The sequence below is a fragment of the Tamandua tetradactyla genome, chromosome 17, assembly GCF_023851605.1.
Source record: "Tamandua tetradactyla isolate mTamTet1 chromosome 17, mTamTet1.pri, whole genome shotgun sequence".
Taxonomy (NCBI): Eukaryota; Metazoa; Chordata; class Mammalia; order Pilosa; family Myrmecophagidae; genus Tamandua; species Tamandua tetradactyla.
This window is the reverse complement of record NC_135343.1, coordinates 58,907,920-58,931,652: the sequence shown is the minus strand read 5'-3', so window position 1 is coordinate 58,931,652 and position 23,733 is coordinate 58,907,920. Positions and strand designations below refer to the sequence as shown.

The 23,733-nt window shown below is 37.9% G+C and overlaps 1 protein-coding gene and 1 long non-coding RNA gene across 3 annotated transcripts in view; one reads left to right on the top strand and one right to left on the bottom strand.

The window, feature by feature from the left end:
• The window catches only part of DNAH6 (dynein axonemal heavy chain 6), a 295,021-nt gene that overhangs the window by 100,775 nt on the left and 170,513 nt on the right, over window positions 1-23,733 (bottom strand). Inside the window, exons 47-56 of the mRNA XM_077134752.1 lie at window positions 19,102-19,254; window positions 17,695-17,835; window positions 16,078-16,320; window positions 14,572-14,739; window positions 12,557-12,792; window positions 11,144-11,405; window positions 9,838-9,961; window positions 6,757-6,953; window positions 5,568-5,771; window positions 4,733-4,858 (exon numbers count right to left, since the gene is read on the bottom strand). Of these exons, the coding sequence (XP_076990867.1) occupies window positions 4,733-4,858; window positions 5,568-5,771; window positions 6,757-6,953; window positions 9,838-9,961; window positions 11,144-11,405; window positions 12,557-12,792; window positions 14,572-14,739; window positions 16,078-16,320; window positions 17,695-17,835; window positions 19,102-19,254 (1,854 nt within the window). The remainder of the gene's footprint in view (window positions 1-4,732; window positions 4,859-5,567; window positions 5,772-6,756; window positions 6,954-9,837; window positions 9,962-11,143; window positions 11,406-12,556; window positions 12,793-14,571; window positions 14,740-16,077; window positions 16,321-17,694; window positions 17,836-19,101; window positions 19,255-23,733) is intronic.
• The window catches only part of LOC143661261 (uncharacterized), a 201,515-nt gene that overhangs the window by 109,414 nt on the left and 68,368 nt on the right, over window positions 1-23,733 (top strand). The gene's annotated exons all lie outside the window — the stretch shown is intronic.

Sequence of the window (23,733 nt, the reverse complement as noted above, 5' to 3'; positions counted from 1 at the left end):
TATCACTGTTTGCAGACGATATGATACTATATGTAGAAAACCCAGAAAAATCCACAACAAAATTACTAGAGCTAATAAATGAGTACAGCAAAGTAGCAGGCTACAAGATCAACATTCAAAAATCTGTAGCTTTTCTATACACTAGTAATGAACAAGCTGAGGTAGAAATCAAGAAACGAATCCCATTTACAATCGCAACTAAAAGAATAAAATACCTAGGAATAAATTTAACCAAAGAGACAAAAAACCTATATAAAGAAAACTACAAAAAACTGTTAAAAGAAATCACAGAAGACCTAAATAGATGGAAGGGCGTACCGTGTTCATGGATTGGAAGACTAAATATAGTTAAGATGTCAATCCTACCTAAATTGATTTACAGATTCAATGCAATACCAATCAAAATCCCAACAACATATTTTTCAGAAATAGAAAAACCAATAAGCAAATTTATCTGGAAGGGCAGGGTACCCCGAATTGCTAAAAACATCTTGAGGAAAAAAAACGAAGCTGGAGGTCTCGCGCTGCCTGACTTTAAGGCATATTATGAAGCCACAGTGGTCAAAACAGCATGGTATTGGCATAAAGATAGATATATCGACCAATGGAATCGAATAGAGTGCTCAGATATAGACCCTCTCATCTATGGACATTTGATCTTTGATAAGGCAGTCAAGCCAACTCACCTGGGACAGAACAGTCTCTTCAATAAATGGTGCCTAGAGAACTGGATATCCATATGCAAAAGAATGAAAGAAGACCCATCTCTCACACCCTATACAAAAGTTAACTCAAAATGGATCAAAGATCTAAACATTAGGTCTAAGACCATAAAACAGTTAGAGGAAAATGTTGGGAGATATCTTATGGATCTTACAACTGGAGGTGGTTTTATGGACCTTAAACCTAAAGCAAGAACACTGAAGAAGGAAATAAATAAATGGGAGCTTCTCAAAATTAAACACTTTTGTGCATCACAGAACTTCATCAAGAAAGTAGAAAGACAGCCTACACAATGGGAGACAATATTTGGAAATGACATATCAGATAAGGGTCTAGTATCCAGAATTTATAAAGAGATTATTCAACTCAACAACAAAAAGACAGCCAACCCAATTACAAAATGGGAAAAAGACTTAAACAGACACCTACCAGAAGAAGAAATACGGATGGCCAAGAGGCACATGAAGAGATGCTCAATGTCCCTGGCCATTAGAGAAATGCAAATCAAAACCACAATGAGATATCATCTCACACCCACCAGAATGGCCATTATCAACAAAACAGAAAATGACAAGTGCTGGAGAGGATGCGGAGAAAGAGGCACACTTATTCACTGTTGGTGGGAATGTCAAAGGGTGCAACCACTGTGGAAGGCAGTTTGGCGGTTCCTCAAAAAGCTGAATATAGAATTGCCATACGACCCAGCAATACCATTGCTAGGTATCTACTCAAAGGACTTAAGGGCAAAGACACAAACGGACATTTGCACACCAATGTTTATAGCAGCGTTATTTACAATTGCAAGGAGATGGAAACAGCCAAAATCTCCATCAACAGAAGAGTGGCTAAACAAACTGTGGTATATACATACGATGGAATATTATGCAGCTTTAAGACAAGATAAACTTGTGAACCATGTAATAACATGGATGGACCTAGAGAATATTATGCTGAGTGAATCCAGCCAAAAACTAAAGGACAAATACTGTATGGTCCCACTGTTGTGAACGGACATTCGAGAATAAACTTGAAATATGTCATTGGTAACAGAGTTCAGCAGGAGTTAGAAACAGGGTAAGACAATGGGTAATTGAAGCTGAAGGGATACAGATTGTGCAACAGGACTAGATACAAAAACTCAAAAATGGACAGCACAATAATACCTAATTGTAAAGTAATCATGTTAAAATACTGAATGAAGCTGCATCTGAGCTATAAGGTTTTTTTTTTGTTTTTGTTTGCTTGTTGGTTTGTTTGTTGTTGTTGTTTTTTACTATTACTACTACTTTTATTTCTTTTCTTTATATTAACATTTTATAGCTTTTTCTGTTGTGTTGCTAGTTCCTCTAAACTGATGCAAATGTACTAAGAAACAATGATCATGCATCTATGTGATGATGTTAAGAATTACTGAGTGCATATGTAGAATGGTATGATTTCTAAATGTTGTGTTAATTTCTTTTTTTCTTTCCGTTAATAAAAAAAATAAAATAAAATAAAAAAAAAAAAAAAAAAAAAAAAAAAAATACCTAGGAATAAATTTAACTAAGGAGACAAAAAACCTATATAAAGAAAACTACAAAAAACTGCTAAAAGAAATCACAGAAGACCTAAACAGATGGAAGGGCATACCGTGTTCATGGATTGGAAGACTAAATATAGTTAAGATGTCAATCCTACCTAAATTGATTTACAGATTCAATGCAATACCAATCAAAATCCCAACAACTTATTTTTCAGAAATAGAAAAACCAATAAGCAAATTTATCTGGAAGGGCAGGGTGCCCCGAATTGCTAAAAACATCTTGAGGAAAAAAAACGAAGCTGGAGGTCTTGCACTGCCTGACTTTAAGGCATATTATAAAGCCACAGTGGTCAAAACAGCATGGTATTGGCATAAAGATAGATATATCGACCAATGGAATCGAATAGAGTGCTCAGATATAGACCCTCTCATCTATGGACATTTGATCTTTGATAAGGCAGTCAAGCCAACTCACCTGGGACAGAGCAGTCTCTTCAATAAATGGTGCCTAGAGAACTGGATATCCATATGCAAAAGAATGAAAGAAGACCCATATCTCACATCCTATACAAAAGTTAACTCAAAATGGATCAAAGATCTAAACATTAGGTCTAAGACCATAAAACAGTTAGAGGAAAATGTAGGAAGATATCTTATGAATCTTACAATTGGAGGTGGTTTTATGGACCTTACACCTAAAGCAAGAGCACTGAAGAAGGAAATAAATAAATGGGAACTCCTCAAAATTAAACACTTTTGTGCATCAAAGAACTTCATCAAGAAAGTAGAAAGACAGCCTACACAATGGGAATCAATATTTGGAAACGACATATCAGATAAAGGTCTAGTATCCAGAATTTATAATGAGATTGTTCAACTCAACAACAAAAAGACAGCCAACCCAATTACAAAATGGGAAAAAGACTTGAATAGACACCTCTCAGAGGAGGAAATACAAATGGCCAAAAGACATATGAAGAGATGCTCAATGTCCCTGGCCATTAGAGAAATGCAAATCAAAACCACAATGAGATATCATCTCACTCCCACCAGAATGGCCATTATCAACAAAACAGAAAATGACAAGTGCTGGAAAGGATGCGGTGAAAGAGGCACACTTATCCACTGTTGGTGGGAATGTCAAATGGTGCAACCACTGTGGAAGGCAGTTTGGCGGTTCCTCAAAAAGCTGAATATAGAATTGCCATACGACCCAGCAATACCATTGCTGGGAATCTACTCAAAGGAATTAAGGGCAAAAACTCAAACGGACATTTGCACACCAATGTTTATAGCAGCGTTATTTATAATTGCAAAGAGATGGAAACAGCCAAAATGTCCATCAACAGACGAGTGGCTAAACAAACTGTGGAATATACATACGATGGAATATTATGCAGCTTTAAGGCAGGATAAACTTATGAAGCACGTAATAACATGGATGGACCTAGAGAACATTATGCTGAGTGAGTCTAGCCAAAAACTAAAAGACAAATACTGTATGGTCCCAATGATGTGAATCGACACTCGAGAATAAACTTGGAATATGTCATTGGTAACAGAGTTCAGCAGGAGTTAGAAACAGGGTAAGATAATGGGTAATTGGAGCTGATGGGATACAGACTGTGCAATAGGACTAGATACAAAAACTCAAAAATGGACAGCACAATAATACCTAATTGTAAAGTAATCATGTTAAAACACTGAATGAAGCTGCATCCGAGCTATAGGTTTTTGTTTTGTTTTGTTTTGTTCTTACTATTATTACTTTTATTTTTTTTCTCTATATTAACATTCTATATCTTTTTCAGTTATATTGCTAGTTCTTCTAAACCGATGCAAATGTACTAAGAAACGATGATCATGCATCTATGTGATGATGTTAAGAATTACTGATTGTATATGTAGAATGGTATGATTTCTAAAAAAAAAAAAAAAAAAAGGTCAGCACAATACTGCCTAATTGTAATGTAATTATGTTGGAACGCTGAATGAAGCTGCATCTGAGCTACAGGTTTTTTTTTTTTCCTTATATATTTTTGTACTTTTTATTTTTATTTTTGTTTTCTCTCTGTGTTATCATTTTATTTCTTTTTCAGTTGTCTTGCTATTTCTTTTTCTAAATCGATGCATATGTACTGAGAAATGACGACCATACACCTATGTGATGATATTAAGAATTACTGATTGCATATGTAGAATGGAATGATTTCTAAATGTTGTGTTAGTTAATTTTTTTTAATTAAAAAAATAAAAAAAAATAAAAAAAATCATCATCTGAAAATGAAAAAATAAAAATCACTCAATCACAGATCCCTCCCTGTATGAGTGTATTGTTTAAGGTGCAAAGCAACTGGTTTCACCAATTTGAAAATGGAGTTAACTGGGGTCTCTGGCTTGATGCAGTGATAATCTGTATTGGCTGAAATAGAATTGGAATCTGAAAGTCAGGAACTAATAGGAGAAAGAAAGTGAAAAGCAAACCTCTTCCAGTAAGACAGGTAAGCCAAGTCGGATGGAATTCTCAAGCGTACGTAAGAAATTAGTATCTGTAAGCTTAATGATCTTTAAACCATTCTTGCTTTCCTTGTTTCTTATCCAACGGTTGGCCTACAGGAGAAAACACAGAGCAGGGTGTTTACTTTAAACTTTGATAAATGTCCAGAGAGCGAAAACTTTGAGAATAAAGTTTATAAATTTCATTTGCTTAATCTAAAACCCTCCTGCGCAAATCAAGAAAACAACAAAATATCCTTAAAGCCCAACTTGTTGGATTCTTCCTTTACACATATTTGGAACAAATGAAAAAAGAGCCATCTAGGAAAAAAGCCATACTTAAAAATGGTCATCAAGCTTGCCTCCCTGCCTTCCCAATTGTTCCTTTTTCCAAATGCCACTTAGTAAAACTGATCCATGACTTCAGGAGTTGGGTTATGGGCTTCTCATAAATTCCAGGAAGACTTGCTCAAGAAGTCATCATTCTCTGACTCCATTCTTACTCCTCAGACTTTTTAGGAACAAGGATCGTATAAGAATGAATTTCTGTGAACTTCTTCCTCCAAAGAAAGCAGAAAACTAATGGTCGACCCCCTAAATGAAGTCAGTGAAAGTCAAGTAGGCAGAGCATTTAAACTCATCCTTCTTACTTTCTACATCCACAAAATGAGGGACTTGATTTAGATGACCCCTGACCTCCCTTCTAGGACTAAATCTCCATGACCTTACAAGTATGCTAAATTCCATGTTTATGATTTGTAATAGACATCACAAGTTAACCAGAGCTAACAGTGCACTTTTATCACAGGCATTTCTTGCGCACCTGATCTTGGGGATCAATCATCAAAGGCCACCGTCGTCCTTGAGTGACCAAAATGCCATTTTCTGTTGATATCATGTCACGGGGCAGGCCATCAGCATTCCACTGCCGTATTTCATAGGGATCTCCAAGAGTGTTAATGAGGCTGAAGGAAGTATTGATTGGGATCTCCAGAAACTGACAATCCTGGATCCAACATTCTATGAGCTGTTGAAGGAGGAAAGCTTACTTGTACAGGCTCAGGGACTCTCAGTAACTGAGAACACACACAAAAGGTGGTCAGGAGTAAGGCAGTGGCTGGAAGAGTTGAGACATACCTAGTCTCCACTGGCCTCTGGGCATCAGAGCACAGGACAGGCACTACTGGGCAATAAGAAGTGGACTGAAAATCAGGAGGCCTGCGTTCTAAAATGATGTCACCAACTAGCTGCAGTTTTTGGCATGTTATTTCCCCTACCTGGACCTCAGTTTTCTCACATATAAATGACAGAGGATGGCTTTCAACCATTGTTTATTGCCCCCTTGGAAGAGGGTGGGGGCACATGGAGAGGATTTTGGATGCCCCCCAAAGTCACCACTGCCCCATGAGAAACATGCATCAGGTGATCCCTAAGTTCCCAGAGAGTTTGCATGAGTCCTATACGTGGTACTATAACTCAAGGACAAGGGTGAAACCGTTTTAGAAGCAAATTTCATTAAAAAATGGCTTTAAAAATTTTCCAAAGAATTTTGATGAATTTTTTTATTCTCTCATGAATAAGAAGTTTTATTCATCATAAAGATAAAAAAATTAATGAACCATCAATTTATCTTGTGCCCCGCTTCCTCTGTTGCCTAGCCCTCACGGCCATCTAGCCAATTCAGAAAGTGTCATCCTGGCAGACTTCAGATAATATTTCTGATTACAAGGGTAGAGAACGCAATGTCCCTTTTCCTTACCCCTGGTCCTTATGCTGTGTATGTAAGTGATGAATAGCTTTCTAAGGCAGCAGAGGGAAAAGAATATGTTAAGGAAAACCTAGGGATAGACCCTCACTGGCTGATAGGGAGAGGTGAAAGGCTATGGAATGTATAAGTAATTTCCATCCTGGAAAACTTTTGGAATGGGAGCCTCCATCTGAGCTCAAAGAAATGAGAACTCTCCCAGCCTCGGCTGACTGCCGCTGCTCCTCCAGGAAGTAGCCTTTCTCACCAGCTGCCTGTACTGGGCTGTGAAAGCCCCGTAATAGGCCACACAAGCCGCTGCTATGAACACATTCCCAACGACATTCGATATCTCCTCCTCGAATTTCTGGATGCTTTCTTCCCATCGAACTTGCTCATCTCCTAATGCAGCTGTCAGCTTCCCAGCACGAATGAGGCGGGCTTGTGTCAGGGCCATAGTTTTCGCTATAGGATTTTAAGAAAATCAGATTATGCTAGTCAATATTTTACTAACATATGAAAAATGTATTCACCTATTTTTTCCCCTTCATTAGAAAAGTTATGGGTTCACAGAACAATCGTACATAAAATATAGGATTCCCATGTACCACCCCACTACCAACACCTTACCTTGGTGTGGACCATCTGCTACAATTGATGAAAGCACATTTTTATAATTGTATTATTAACTAAAGTCCGTGGTTTAATTTAGAGCTCACTGTGTAGTGTAGTTTCATGAATTAAAAAAAAAAATTATTCTATTACCATATATACTAATATTTTCCCTTTAAATCACATTTGGATATATATTTTAGTGCTGTTGATTGCATTCACAATGTTGTGCTACCATCATCACTGCCCATTATTATAACATTTCCATCTAGGAACCCTGTATATTTTAAGCCTTAACTCTCCATTCCCTATCCTTACCCCACCCTCTGTTGATTATATTCTAGATTCTGACTCTATGATTTTGCTTATTCTAATTTTCTCAAATCAGTGCTATCATACAATATTTGTTCTTTGGTGTCTGGCTTGCTTATTTCACTCAGTATGACGTCTTTAAGGTTCATCCATGTTGTCGCATATGTCAGGACTCCATTCCTTTTTACAGGAAACTATTCAATTGTTTGTATATACCACATTTTATTTATCCATTGTTTGGTTGGGTTGCTTCCATCTTTTGGCAATTGTGAATTATGCTGCTATGTACATTGGTGTGCAAATATCTGTTTGAGTTCCAGCTTTCAGTTCTTGTGGATATATACCTAGAAGTGGGATTGCCAGGTCATATGGTAGTTTTATACTTATCTTTCTGAGGAACTGCCAGACTGTCTTCCACAGTGGCTGAATCATTTTACATTCCTACCAGCAGAACGAGTGTTCCTTTTTCTCCACTTCCACTCCAATATCTGCTACCTTCCGTTTTCTTAATAGCAGCTATTCCAATGGGTGTTTAATGGTATGTCGTTGTGGCTTTGATTTGCATTTCCCTGATGGCTAATCATGTTGAGCATCTATTCATGTGCTTTCTGGCCATTTATATCTCTTCTTTGGATAGATATCTGTTCAAGTATTTTGCCCATTTTTAAATTGGGTTGCTTGTCTTTTTGTTGTTAAGTTGAAGGATTTCTTATATATTCTGGATTTTAATCCTTTATTGGATATGTGGTTTTGAAATATTCTCTCCCATTGAGGAGTCTGTATTTTTACTTTTATGATAAAGTTTTTTGAGGAAGAAAAGTTTTTAATTATGATGAGGTTTCATTTATCTCTATTTTCCTTTGCTGCTTATGCTTTGGTGTAAAGTCCAAGAAACCACTGTTTAGCACAAGGTCCTGAAGATGCTTTCCCATGCTTCCTTTTAGGAGTTTGGCAATTCTCTTATATTAAGGTCTTTGATCTACCTTGAGTTGATTTTTATATATGGTGTGAGGTAGGGGCCCCTTTTCTTTTTGTAAATGGATAACCAGTTTTCCAGCACTGTTTGTTGAAAAGACCATTCTTTCCCAATTAAGTGGTCCTTGCCACCTTGTCAAAAATCAGTTAGCCATAAATGTGAGCATTGATTTCTGAGTTCTCAATTCTTTTGCATTGGTCTATAAGTCTGTCCTTGTGCCAGTATCATGCTGTTCCCATTACTGTGGTTTTATAACAAGTTTTAAGATCTGGAAGTGTGTGTGCTCCAATTTCATTCTTCTATTTCAAGATGGCTTTGGCTATTCAGGGCCCCTGAACCTTCCGTATAAGCTTGATGATTGGGTTTTTCAATTCTGTAAAGAAGGCTGTTGGAATTTTGATTGGGATTGCAATGAATCTATAAAACTGCTTTGCGTGGTATTGACATCTTATCAATATTTAGCTTTCCAATTCAGGAACATGGAATATCCTTCCACTTACTTAGGTTTTCTGTAATTTCTTTCTGCAATGTCTCATAGTTTTCTGTTACTTACCTGCTTACATTTACAATGGAATTAGCATCATATATCTCATGATGTCAATACATCTCTAAGAAACTTCACCAACTCAGCATTATTTCCCATTTCAGAACAAAGCCCAAACTCTGGCTGAAGATAGTACCTTATCTGTGTCCCTGTATCTATATAATTATGCCAAAAATGGCCCCGTCAATAGGTCCCCATGTCGTTTACTTCTTCAGCTAGCCCAGAGCTTGCCAGGGCCAATCTCAAATTTTTACACACCCAATTGCTTTAAATGTGGCCAAGTAAGCATAATTTTAGCCCTGAGAGCCTGCCTATTTTGCATACCTCATGAAATTGCACCCAACATCTGGTAACCATAGCAAAGACAAACTCTATGAACTGAAAAGACTCCAAACTGCTGCTGCCATTTGGAGCTCTCTGACCCAGGAACTCCTCATTTTGTTTCTGAGGGACATTACCTAGACAGGAACATTCCCTCTCCAATTCCCTTCTCACTTGGGTGTGACCTCGTACAGCTACCTCTGGAAGGTCTCCTGCTGTGAAGACTCCCTTTCAAACTTGTCCAACACCATCCAAATAAAGTTTGCTGGGTACTGCTGTCATCTCATGGTCTTATCTTTCCTTGATCAACCCCAACATCCTTGGACTTACCACCCTATAGTATCTATTTTCTGTATCAAATTCATATGCTGCTTTGTGTTATAATGTGACATGCTCCAACAAGCCCTGCACAGATTCAGGATGCTGAATATATACAACATATACAGTTCTAACTTTATACCAGAAGGCTAATGGAATAAGTCTAATGGAAATATGTCCTATATGTTGCATGAAAGCTGAGCTATGACTACCTGAAAACTCTTCTTAATTTTGATAATCAGGCATTTCCTGACCAATGTACTCACCCAGACTTTCTTTTTCGTTCACGCTTTTGTCATATTCATCTTGTAATGCCTGTATTTGAGCTTCCACTTGTTTTAGTAAGGCTTGCTTTTCTCTCAGTGTAGCCATAGTAATATCAAGTTCAGCCTAATAAAATGAAGTAAATTTAATAGGCCCCAAAAGAAGGATGACTTTGCACAATTATAATAGAGAATTAAAAAATATATGATTTATGTTCTCTTTTTCATGTTCAAAAAGATTTTGATATGATATCAATGTTGAAGCAATAGCAGCAGAAGCAAACAAAATAAAATAAAACAGAAACAAAGCCCATACAAAAATCATAAAAACAATAGAGAGGATGGGCCACAGAGGTTCAGTGGCAGAGTTCTCACCTGCTATGCTGGAGACCTGGGTTCGATTCCCGGTGCCTGCCCATGTATTAAAAAATAAAGGAATAGAAAACTGATATACCAAGCTGTTGGGACGAGTTAGTTACTATAGTGGATGAAATGATGAAACAAATCAAATACCCACGTAATAGTGAAACCTAATCTTTCCTAACTACAGCATGTGTTGGCAAACTCTGGCCTGAAGTTCAAATCCAGCTGTCTGTTTTTGTGCGTCTTGTGAACTAAGAATAGTTTTTATACTTTCACATGGTTGGAAAAAATAAAAACAAGAATAATATTTTGGAATGTCATAATTGAAATTGAAATGCTAGTGCCCATAAATACAGGTGTATTGGAACACAGTCATGCTCATTCATTTATATGTTGTCTGTGACTGCTTTTGCATGGCAATGGCAGAGTTGAGTAGTTGCAACAAGGACCATTTGGCTCTCAAAGCCTAAAGCATTTACTATCTGGCTTTCAAGAGAAAGACTTTGCCACACAATACAGTAGGCAACTTGCTCCTTTAAATGACAATTGTTTGCTCTAATTGGGAAGACTAAGGACCTTACATCTGATTGTGGTTTGAGCTGGTTTTTAGAACTTTCGATGATACCATCCAGTATGAGAGCATTTAACACATACTATCAGGTGCCAGAGATAGAAGGCACCTCAAAAATACCATAGACCTATTTCCCTCTTTTTGGATGAACATACTAAGGACTCTACTTTCCTTTTATACTGGAAAAGGGCTCATTTTTAGCTCATTTCTGAAACAAACTTTGCCAAGTTGGTTATCATTTAAAAAGAATGTTAATTTCCAAAACCTTTGTCATTATCTATACCATATAGGTTCATGTACACATGGTACAGGGAGCTCAGTGACAAGTGATCATGGCTTTTAATTCCACAAAATATCACACTATTGAGAATGTACCTGTGCAGCACGAAGTTTTTGCCTCTTTGGTTCGACTTCTTTGAGTACTCGAGAGTACAGATCCATTGCTCTCACCCACATGCACATGGATTTACATGCTTTGGAAACTTTCTCAACTTTTTCAGGCACAAAGTCAGGATTATTAATATACTTTTGAAGCTTGGCCAATATTTGAGGCTTTATGTTTTCCTTATCATATTCTAACAGTCTTCTAAGGAAGTTAGAGTCACCCAGAAGTTGCTTTGCTGTTGGCCAATCAGGCCTGAAAGACAGACATGATAAGTTAATAGTATTATAATAAAGCAATATAATAACAAAAATAAATTTATTTCTTTGATAACCTTATGATATCCCAATAAATGGGTAGTTTTAATTTTGGTTCTATAATCCCAGTAATTGGGAGTTTTAGTAAAAGTGCACTGTAATTCATGGAGAAAAAGGTAACTGGATGACCAAGTTTCCATACAACCCAGTATTGGTGGAGAATGAATGATAAGATTACAGAGTTTTAGAAGTAGAAGGCAAGATAGAGGTGATAGCTTTATTTAAAAAATGCCCCAGGGTCCCACAATTTGCACCCTTTACCTTAGTTTAGGGCCTTAAAATCTCTTGTCAGGACCACTACAATCACCTTATACTGGGTTTTATGTCTCTCCTTCTGAACTTTCACCAGATTGGTTTTTCTAATGTGAAAATCTGATTATGTCAAAGATGTTGGTAGTTCTCAGTCCCTGATGGCAGGGGTATCCATTGTGCTCTGCAGCCCCCTGGCCCCAGGCAGGTGCCAGTTTGAGTGTCTGCCAGGAGGCCTGGAGGGGGTGCTCTGGCCTGCTACCCTGTTCTTACTAGTTTCACACTGCAAAGTCCTTTGTAACACAGTATTTGTTGGAAAACTGGTTGTGTTGCTAAAGAAAATTTGAGAACTGCAGATCTCCAAAGATGAAAACCCAAACTGCATAGCCCCAGCCTATGAGACTTTTCGTGATGCAACTGTCGCCCTCCTGCCTAGCGCCATCCCATTCCATGAGCATCAAAGGTCCCTGGGCTTCCCACTGTCCCATTCTCTGCCTGCACTTCATCTCTTGAAAAACCTGCTCATGCGTCCCCAGGTGGGACTTAAGCACTCTTTTCTTGGCACTTCCCGTACTATTCAGCTCTTGCATTGTCTTGAAATTATTTTTCATGTCTGTCTCCACACTAGACTGTATGCACCTAGTTGAGAAAAAATTTATATCTTCCATCATCTAGCACAAAATAGATGTCAAAAAAATGCTGACTGTTTCAATTTGTTCACGACTGAAAGAATCAGTGAGGGGAACGAGGAAAGAGTGAAATCCTAAAAACAAAAATGGAGAAAAACAGCAGAAAAATCCCACCAAGTATTCTGGTCATGCATAATTCTGAATTACTTACTTGGCATTCAAGAGAATGGAAATTGCTTCCATCACGGTCATGACCATATCCGGGGGCTTTGTAAAAACTCTGATTTCTGATATGTCTGCTTTATCCAAGGAATCCAGGGCTTTATTGGCAGCATCAAGTGCAGGAAGAGCTTCTTCCAGGTCTCTCTGAGCATCATCAGCTATCGCTTGGGTTTCTTCAGCTTTCACTTTTGCCATTGCTTCATCTTCTTGCACAATATGACGTACCTAACAATTGAAACACAACTGTGTATGTGGCCTCATTATTTGAATTTTAATGTTTAAAAACCACACCAATAAGAATGAGAACTATCTGACTATAAAGACTGAGATGGTATAATCTAGGAACGCCTAGAGTGTACAATGATAGTGACTAAATGTACAAATTAAAAAATGTTTTTGCATGAGAAAGAACAAAGGAATGTCAATATTGCAGGGTGATGAAAATAGATGGTCATTCATATTTTAAAACTTTAACTTATGTGTGAGACTAAAGCCAAAAATGTTTATTTGTTATAAAATTCATATTTACTAGTGCATTTCATAATACAACTTATACGGACAGTTTAATTGAACACCATTTAAGAACATGGAACCTTGAATACGGCATGAGATTTTGTAGGTTTGTCCAGAGTGAGGCCCCAACAAATCACAGAGTGATCTGAACAGTGAATAAAAAAGTATTTGCAACGTCCCCTTGGGGGACTTAAAATTAGGCTGACAGTCGCCCCCAAGAGAACCTCTCGTGTTGCTCAGATGTGGCCTATATCTCGCTCAGCCAACCTGGCAAGCAAACTCACCAACTTCCCCCTCTCTACATGGGACATGACTCCCAGGGGTATAAATCTCCCTGGCAACATGGGATAGAAATCCTAGAATGAGCTGGGGCTCAGCATCCAGGGATTGAGAAAACCTTCTAGATCAAAAGGGGGAAGAGAGAAATGAGACAAAAGAAAGTGTCAGTAGCTGAGAGATTCCAAAGAGAATCGAGAGGTTATCCTGGAGGTTATTCTTATGCATTTTATAGATATCTCCTTTTTAGTTTAAGGTGTATTAGAGAGGCTAGAGGGAAATGCTTGAAACCGTAGAGCTATGTTCCAGTAGCCATGTTTCTTTAAGATGATTATAAAATGGTATAGCTTTCACAAAGCGACTGTGTGATTGTGAAAACCTTGTGTCTGATGCTCTTTTTATGTACAGTATGGACAGATGAGTAAAAAATATGCATTAAAAATAAATAAAAAATAAGGGGAACAAATGTTAAAATAAATTGAGTAGATTGAAATATTAGCAAACAATGAAAGGGAGTGGTAAGGGGTATAGAAAAAAGTAGGGGGAACAAAGGTTAAAATATATTGGGTAGATGGAAATACTAGGGGTCAATAAGAGGGAGGGGTAAGGGGTATGGTATGTGCGAGTTTATTCTTTTTTCTTTTTATTTCTTTTTCTGGAGTGATGCAAATGTTCTGAAAAATAATCATGGTGATAAATATACTACTATGTGATAATAGTGTGAGCCATTGATTGTATACCATACGCAGAATGTTTGTATGTTGTTTTCATTTGATAATACAAAAGACATAAAATAATAATAATAATAATAAAAGAATGAGAACTATCTGCCCCTTTGGACTAGAGTGGTAGATGAAAGGGGGCTAATTATATCACATTTTATGTTTCCTTTGTCTCTCTTATGCCATGTTGATAGATTAATGGAGACAAATTTATAATAACGTTCCTTTTTGGAAGAGGGTATTTTATCTTTGTAGGAGTCATTTTACTTGTAACTCACTTTGTCCCATTCATTGGGATGCACCCATTCCCAGGAAGAGAACCAGGCTGATTTACTGAAGGGAGACAGGTTATAACTTTAAAACATGCACCATTTATCTGTTGCTTAATTATTTTAATGACCTATAAAATAAAATTATCTAATCAATTTTCATATTATGTGATCAGGTGGTTACCAAAACTTTCTTACGAACACTGCCAGGTACTGCAGCCTACCTGATCAGCACTTTCCTGGTCCACTGACAGTTTTTCCATCAGGGCTTCGACATCTTGGGACTTGGCTAAAAGGACAGGTTCTAAAGCTGAAAGATCTAATTTCATTTTGTCTACTAGTACGTTTGTTTCTAATAGCTTGGTTATACCATTCTTCACCCGATCTCGTGCCTAAATGAAAATTAAAGTTTAAATTATAATGAGTATCACAAATTTACTGACAACTGTTACTCCTGTAGTACAATTGGACATTTATAGAATCATAATACATAAGTTGTGAGCCCCCAGAAATCTTTAGGTAACAGAATCCTAAGGAAGGGGCTATTCCCTTCTCCAGGCTATTCCCTTCTGCCTGGCCATAGTAGAACTGAACTGTGGGCTCACTGTGGGCAGGGACCACACCTTATTATTTGTATTCCTCATGGCAGCATCTTCAGTGAGTGAAGAACAAGTATGGACAGGAGTCCCAGGAGGCCACAGCTCTGGGAGCTTTCTACTTGAGGTGGGTCAGAAGGCAGAAGAGGGCCCACGGAGAAGGTCCTGGGTGACAGCTCTGATTGGTGGAGCTGAGTCCTACTTCCTAGTGGTAGGGGCCTCTTGACCAGGATCAAAGGGGTACACTCGGGCAGAGGGGGTACTGGGGACAACTGTTTTTTGGAGGTGGGTTAGAATACGTTAGCTTAAGTTAACAGGTTTCAGAAGAATCAGGTTATTTTACAGGCATTTTAGCAAGTTGAAAATCTCTCTGAACAACATTTTAGTAAATATCTAAATGGTAAATGCCTCCATTTTTACTGTGTGTAACATGGTGAAAATGTTAGGTTGTGTTTACAGGCTGTTGGTGATGATAACGATGACGATGAGGATGGTGGCCATGCTCTTGCGAGCACCTCGTATCTATCAGCAGATAGTCCCAACATGAAAGCACGAAATAACATGAACAGGATGTTATTTAAATTCCACAATGATGCAAGAAGTAGATAGATATATATTTTTAGTCTTATTTCCTTCCTGAGTCTGAGAGAGTTATATGATGTGCCCATGGCCGGGCAGCAGGACGGAGGCGGAAGGTAGATTGCCCATAGTCTGTCTGATGGAAAAGTTCTGGCTCTGAGGACCACTAGCATCTGTTAGACCACTAAAAATCCCACCTTGACTGCTGAACAAAGAAGTTGTTCTTCCTATTTAAATACTACAGAGATGGATAAAGACTTAAGTTTGAAGCTGTTCAAGGTCCATGTCATTCTCCTGGGCCAAGGACACTATGGAAACAACAGAAGACAAATTCTAAGTATCAAGGAGTCAGAAGGCACCTGGAGCGAAGCATCTCTAGTATAGCAGGAGGCACCTTCTCATCATACTGCAGGGTGTCAATGGTACATGTTAGGATGTAGAGGACGCTGGCAAGGAAATGGTGGTACATGGAACGTTCACTCATTCTCGTAAAACTTTTGAGTTTAAGTAAAAAAAAAAAAACAAGCATAAGTTTACTGCTCATATGAAACTTACTGACATCAGCTGCTTCCTCTTTTCACTCAGCATGGACAGGTAGAGGTTGATCAGTTCCAGGTAGGAGGTGGGCGTGGTGTAGTAGCGTCTCCGGAGCTCCGTGTAGTAGCGCTCTGCCATCTGAGAGACGCTCAAGTGAACGTTCACACACATGAGGGAAAGCTTTTCTTTTAGCTCTTCATTGCCAGCATCAACACTTGAGAAAAATGTCTTAGATACGGAAAGAAGTGCTTCTCTGGGCCACTGAATCAGGAGATAATTTGGAAACTCTGTTAGTCACTGGTGTAACAATGGAGGATAGCGTATTTCTCCAGCCCTCTTCCCTGCCTTGTCTCCCCTTTCACCTGGTAAGCTCCCACTGGTGTTTGTGATGCTTAATGAATTGAATGGTTCTGTCCCTCAGTCGGGTGGCCCAGGTCTGCTTTCACCCACCATTGGGTCCTCAACAGTGTGTGGCACTTAGAAATTGTTTTCTAATTGTTTCAACACGTATTTGCTCAACACATCTTTGATGAATGAATGACTGACTGGGTGTTTTTAGAATGATTTCATGAATAAATTATATACATTGCCAGGACCTCACGTCCTCACTCTGATTATTACACAGCTTGGACCCTGAGTCCTTCATTATAATCACTGTCCTGGACACTTCTCATTTCTTCGAGGACAACTGAACCCTTGTTGAATGACCTTTCCTGTTACCCCATGCCTGCAACTGTGCAGCGGAGCCTGGTTGGAGAAAAACCCACAACCACGTTGCCCGGCCACACTTTAAATCCATGACAACAGCTCAAGTAGGCCATTAGGGCCAGGAATCCTACTATGTTTTCTATATGTTCATTTTCACACAGTAGTCCACCTCCTCACACCTCCAGCACATCCCCCTCATCTTCACTCCCAATTGATGACCTCATTTCTAACAGCACACATACAAAATAGAAGCAATGAAAACAGAACTTGAACAAGCTCCCACTTGCGCATCCACCCACCCACCCACCTGTGCTCATATGTCACTTACAGTGAGTAAGCTGCAGATGCCCTCTGCTCGGGCCAGCATCTTCTTGGATAACCAAGAACCCTCCCTTCTTGCCTAGCCCAGGACACTGAACCCAACAATGCTTACAGGTGTTGGCTGCATCTTCAATATATTTCTCTTTTTCTGGATCATTTTCATCAGCATGCGCGCGCGCACACACACACACACACGCTGTTTGTGCTTTCCATTTAACCTCACAAACCCCTCTAGCTATCGCCCCACTTCTTCACTCTCCTTTAAGGCAAGACTATCAAGGAGCTGCCTGCACTCACTGTCTCTAATTCCTCACCCCTCTTCTCTCTTGGACCCTCTCTCCTACCACTCCACTAAAACTGAACTGGGCTCTTGCCAAGTTCACCGATGATGACGTCATTGCTAAATTCAGTGGTTTCCTCTTTCTTTATAAATCCTGTTTTTACATTTGTTTGATGATAATCATTTCATAATTGCTGCCCCTTATAGATGAGTAAATTCCTAGTGGGATTTAAAGCAAATGCAAGTGCCCATTCTTTGACAGTACACAAACCCTTTAAAATCAAGCAAGTCCCACATTTTGAAGAGTTATCCTGGATGTCACCAACCTGCACAAACCAGTCAATGGTGCAGCAGTTCACGAGGGATGGAAACATCCGGCATCGGGATCGAAAGGCCTCCCCAACGGGGCTCATGCAGAGAACAATGTGCAGCTTCTGACGGACTCTGCTGATAAAGTACTGAAACACCTGGACAAAAGGAAGATGTTTGTCAAATTAGAATGAGGATGAAACCACAGCGAACATAAGCACTGGCTAATAAATTTGAGGATACCATTCTCAAATATAAAAAATATTTGTGAGTGAACTGCTTGCTCAGAATCCATTCCAACCCCTTTCTATGGCGAAGTCTGGAAAAATGAAAAATGACACTTTGCAGACGCCACTGAAATTGGGGTTCTGGATATGATTTAGGTCCTTGTCATCAATGTATTTGAGGAGACACTTTGAAAAAAGTGGAGAGAGGTATTCTTTGTAAGGTTTGAATTTAGGATGGAGTTTTCTTGGGAGAGAAATGTGGGAATGTAGAGCATCAGTTTTGCAGGTATACAGCCTGGCCGAAGCGGCATGGTCCTGGAGCCAGTATGTCTGGATGTGCTATCCATTCAGCAGCTTACTGCGTGGGGCAGAAGGTATGGTTTAGGAGCCAGAAGCTGAAGGAGGGGCATGCTGAGTGGAGTGCCTGTAGCTGAGGCAGCAGCTTCCTTGGCCATCCACTTCCACAGCATTCACTTTATGCTCGTTCCAAGGAGTTCTGCTAGAATCTTTCTTTGTCCCTCCCCATCATTCTGGGTCCTTCTGATAAATCCCTTTCTGCTTATATGAGTTGAAGTAGGTCCTGTTTTCTGTAACTATAAATCCTGAGCTAGTAGTGGAGGAGATTCTCAGGAAAAGCCGAAGAAAAGATGACATGAGAAGGAACAACCAAAAAAGTTAAAGAAGGTGCAGAGATAGGGGAAAGGAGAGCTCGGGTAGCTAAATCAAGCGCTGTGGCGGGAAACTGAAGTGGAGAGCAGTTACAACTGTTCCTGAGGGAGCCTGGGGAGATACATTTGCATCTTAGCTGGATTTCAACTTTGTAGACAGGCAAGGAGGGCAGACTCTGGCCTTCTGCCCTCCTCAGGCAGGGGGCTATGGGCCTGTGAAATACACCTGTGCTTCAAGAAGGGTGGGGAAGCTGGCTGGTTTGGACAACACCAGGAGCTCTGTGAGGCAGCAGTGTCAGTTTCCTGCTTTCCATGGAGCTCCCTGGAAGTCTAGTGAACCCATGTTTTAATCGCAGGAAATTAAATGCATAGGATAGCAAAAGAAACCAATTACACTGAAAACAAACCAAACCAAACCCTTCTATCCACGGACTTCTTTAGGGAATGTGTGGACCCTTAAATAAAAATCTAAGAAAATGACAAATTTTTGTTTACAAAACCATATAACCATTCCAGTGTGTTGTCCTACCTCATCTCTATTTCCCTCGGAAATTCCTACATCTTTTGCTCTTGGTCTAGTGGCTGCTAAAACCTGCTCCAGTTCATCTTTTTCAAATAAATTAGGCACTTCGCCTGAGTTCAGGATGTTATTTATATCTTCTAAAAATTCCTCCACTACAATCTGCAGAAGAAAGCAGAAGGGCCATTATAATCACTCACCATTTTCTATCTATTTCATGTAAACTATAAAGCAAATATGCAGCCTAAAGTGCACATTGACTTAATCTTATCTTTTAGAAAATACAATCTTAAAAAATGGAGTCCTAGTATTCAAACATAGCCAGTACATTTATTTTTCCTTTTTCCTTCCTGCTTTCTTTCTTAAAAGGCATGCATGGTTGAAGCCATATGTACAGGCATTTTCTGTTCATCCCTCCCATTTTCTCCTCAATATTAATCCTTGGCTCTGCAGAGCACTCATCATATTTATAACCATTAATGAGAGCATGATACACCTTAAGTTGTTATGTCATATATTTACAGGGTCTTAGATGGTTTACAGTACTGTTAATATTAAATAAGCACATCTTTGGGCCGACTGCTTTTCTCCTCAGTTGGAGTTTTTCCTCAGGATAAATTCTCAAGACTGAGATTGGCAACTAAAATGCATGGATAGTTTATGGATTTGAAAATTCTACTCTTTTTCATTCAGTTCAAGTGTGATTTCACTTATATTTATCAACCAGTTTTATTAATTTGGGAGTGTAAATGTTTCCTTTAGGGATTTAATTCGCATTTCTTTGACTATTAATAAGACAAATACTATCACACATTTATCACTTTCCCTTTTTAAAATGAACTATTTGTTCATACTTTGTAACCACTCATAATAGGGTTTTCTTTCAAATTTGAATAAGTACTAAAAATATTATGAAATAAACCTTCGCCCCTAAAATTGATGTAAATGCTTTGAAATGTGTTAATTATCCTTTTGTTTCAGTTAGCTTTTTAGTATTATAGAAATTTGAATCCTATATATTTAATTATGACAATTGATTTTTTCATTTGTATGTTTTTGTTTTTTCTTGAATGAACTTGATATAATTGTAAATTTTTCCCAAGAACAAACCATATTTCTCTTTGCTCAAATTTGTTTATTTCTGTTTTTATCTTATTGTTTTCTTGACTTATTTTTATCGATGCTTCCTTGTGACCTTTTCCCCCTAAACTTTGAAGTCAACTAATTTAGGTAGTGTGGTAGTTAGATTCAGTTGTCACCTTGGCCAGGTGAAGGTGCCTAGATCTATTGCTGTGGACATGAGCCAAGGGTGTGTGAACCTGTCTGTTGCTGATTACATCTGCAGTTGGCTAAGAGGCGTGCCTGCTGCAATGAATGATGTTTGAGTTAATTGGCTGGTGCTTAAATGAGAGACTCAACATAGCACAGCCCAAGCAGCTCAGTGTACTTCACCTCAGCACTCGCAGCTCAGCCCAGGCCTTTGGAGAAACAGAAAGAAATCACCCTAGGGAAAGTTGTTGGAACCCAGAGGCCTGGAGAGAAGGCCAGCAGAGACCACCCTGTACCTTCCCATATAAGAAAGAACCTCAGTTGAAAGTTAGCTGCCTTTCCTCTGAAGAACTGTACATTAACTAAATAAATTCCCTTTTATTAAAAGCCAATCCATCTCTGGTGTGTTGCATTCCGGCAGCTAGCGAACTAAAACAGATAGTTTTAAATTAACTGCTTGGTTGCATTCCATTGATTTTTTTTAAATACTAAGTTCATTTTCACTATTCCCTAAGTAGAGATTTTGATTTTTAATTTCTTGACCCAGGAGTTCTTTGTGTTAATATTTTAAAGTTCTGAGCTACATCATTAATTTCTCCTTTGATTAAAAGTTTGATCCAAACAGAGTCGAGAGGTTATCCTGGAGGTTATTCTTAGTAAGTAGATATCACCTTGTTGTTCAAGATGTAGTGGAGAGGCTGGAGGGAACTGCCTGAAAATGTAGAGCTGTGTTCCAGTAGCCACGTTTCTTGATGATGACTGAACAATGATATAGCTTTCACAATGAGACTCTGCGGATGTGAAAACCTTGTGTCTGATGCTCCTTTTATCTACTATATCAACAGAAGAGTAGAACATATGGAATAAAAATAAATAATAGGGGGAACAAATGTTAAAATAAATTTAGTTTGAAATGCTAGTGGTAAATGAAAGCGAGGCGTAAGGGGTATGGTATGTATAAACTTTGTTTTCTCTGTTATTGTTTTATTTCTTTTTCTGTTGTCTTTTTATTTCTTTTTCTAAATTGATGCAAATGTTCTAAGAAATAATGAATATGCAACTATGTGATGATATTAAGAATTACCGATTGTATATGTAGAATGGAATGATCTCTTAATGTTTTGTTTGTTAATTTTTTTAATTAATAAAGTTAAAAAAAGGCAAAAAAAAAGTTTGGTCAGAGGTGTAAGGGTAGGTCAGTGGTAGAATTCTCGCCTGCCATGTGGTAGACTCGGGTTTGATTCCCTGACTATGCGTTTCCCTCTAAGAAACAAACAAGAAGACAAACAAATAAAAATTCAACAAATGGTGCTGCAATAATGGGTTACTCACATGGAAAAAGAAGGAAATGTAACCCCCATCATGCAGCATTAAAAAAAAAGCATGGGCAAAGAGTATTAGCACAGTTTGTGATTTTCTCAATTTATTGAAAATTTCTTTATATGTAGATATGATCAATTTTTGTAAAACTTCAGTAACACTGGAAATATTTGTTTTCTTGGAAAATATAATTATAGTATTTAGTGTATTAATTCCAACCTTGAAATTATATTTTTTATATGATCTAAACATACTTATTTCTATTCTGTATTCTATTCTTTGTAATAATATTAAACTTTATTTTTAATATTGTATTTCTCTTGATTTCCTCTCACATTTATAACAGTTTTGCACATATATAAATATGTGAGCATATTTATACACAAATGAATTTTAGCTGTTATGGTCACATTTACCTTTCATTCACATGGAATATTTGAGATTGATTCACTCTCAACAGAGCATGATGGCTTTTGCTTGTTTAAAGTTAGAGCAGAAAATCTGATTTAGTCTCTGGAGTTGTAAAATTTGGAGTCTTTTCATATTTTATGTAACTTGCTTGATTTTTAAAAGCAACATTAAAAATTCTATAGGAAATATTTTAATTTTAGAATAATTAGAAACTATGATAAACATTACTAAGAAAAAAATCATTACAATTATGTGACCCAGATGCTTTCTGATTGTGTACATGCCATATCTGTTTGGAGATAAATTAAATCCAAAAACATAGATTGCAGACATTCTATATATGTGTTATGATGTAACAATGCATCATAAACATTTTTCATGTTAATTAATATACATGTTTACAATACAATTTTTAATTTTTTATACTGTATTCTATGATTCTGCCATAATTTACTTTTGGATCTCTCTCTCACTATACAATGAGGCTATTTCACATTAAAACTATTATTTGAAGATTCTTTAATAGATATGCTTGTACACAAAACTTTGTGTTCAGCTTTGATTATTTTTAAGAGTACTGTAAAGGCTTTACATATATATATTGCCAATTACTTTCTGTTAGGCATGAGTGTTAAGGATTCCACACAAGACAGCAAGTTAAAGATTAACAGATTTATTGAAGGAATAAAGCAGGGTGGAAGCAGGTAGGAGAACAAAAGGGAGAAAGCAGATAGGAGCCTGAAATTGGTTGCCACCTGGGGAGCCAGCAGGTGGGAAGAGAAAATGGCTCTGGATCTTTGTTCTGGGGGTTGTGCTTTAAAGGGACAGTGATACTGGGAGGGCAGGGTGCCTACTAGGTGGTGTGTTGTTTCCAGATTGGATGGGGGCTTGTAACAGGTTTATACCTGGATCCTTGGACCTGCCAAGGATGCTGAGGAGGGGGACTGAGGAAGGCTCTGTATCAAGAGTTCCTTTTGCTCTTAGAATTTTCTTTCTGAGACCTAACACTTTCCAGGAAAAGTTTGAATTCATAACCTACCAAGTTCTTTGAGGTCCTGCTTTCCCACACTTTTGCCAAAACTGCATATTATGAATTTTAATCTTTGTCAATGTGCGAGGCCAAGAACACTGGCAGGTTTCTTTATCTAAATTTCTGTGAGCACTGGTGGAGCTGAACTTCTCTTCATATGTTTAAGCCCTTCTTTTGTATTTTTTTTAGGAACCTTTTGCTCACATTCTTTTTAAAATCCTTTTATCTTATTTTATTCTGATATTTCTTCATTCAGTGTGTTTTTTCCCTTATTCACTTGTAATAAATATTTATTTATGTTGTAAACTCACTGCGTGTCATAGATCTTAGAAATATTCTTCCCATTTTATGTTTGTATTTAATCCTGTTTATGTTGTTTTAAAAATTAAATGGAGGTTTAAAATATCTGTGGGTTAAATCTATCACTTTTTTATTCCTTGACTAATTTCTATAAAGTTTTGTTTTCCCTAAAGCTAAAATGCATAAATACAGTTAATGTAAAGAATACTCTACCATAAAGTCAAAATCACTTAAATTGCTCATTGTAGACACAGATTGTGACTACCCAAGGAGCTCCCCTTGGACTAACACTGTCTTTCCCCATTTAATTT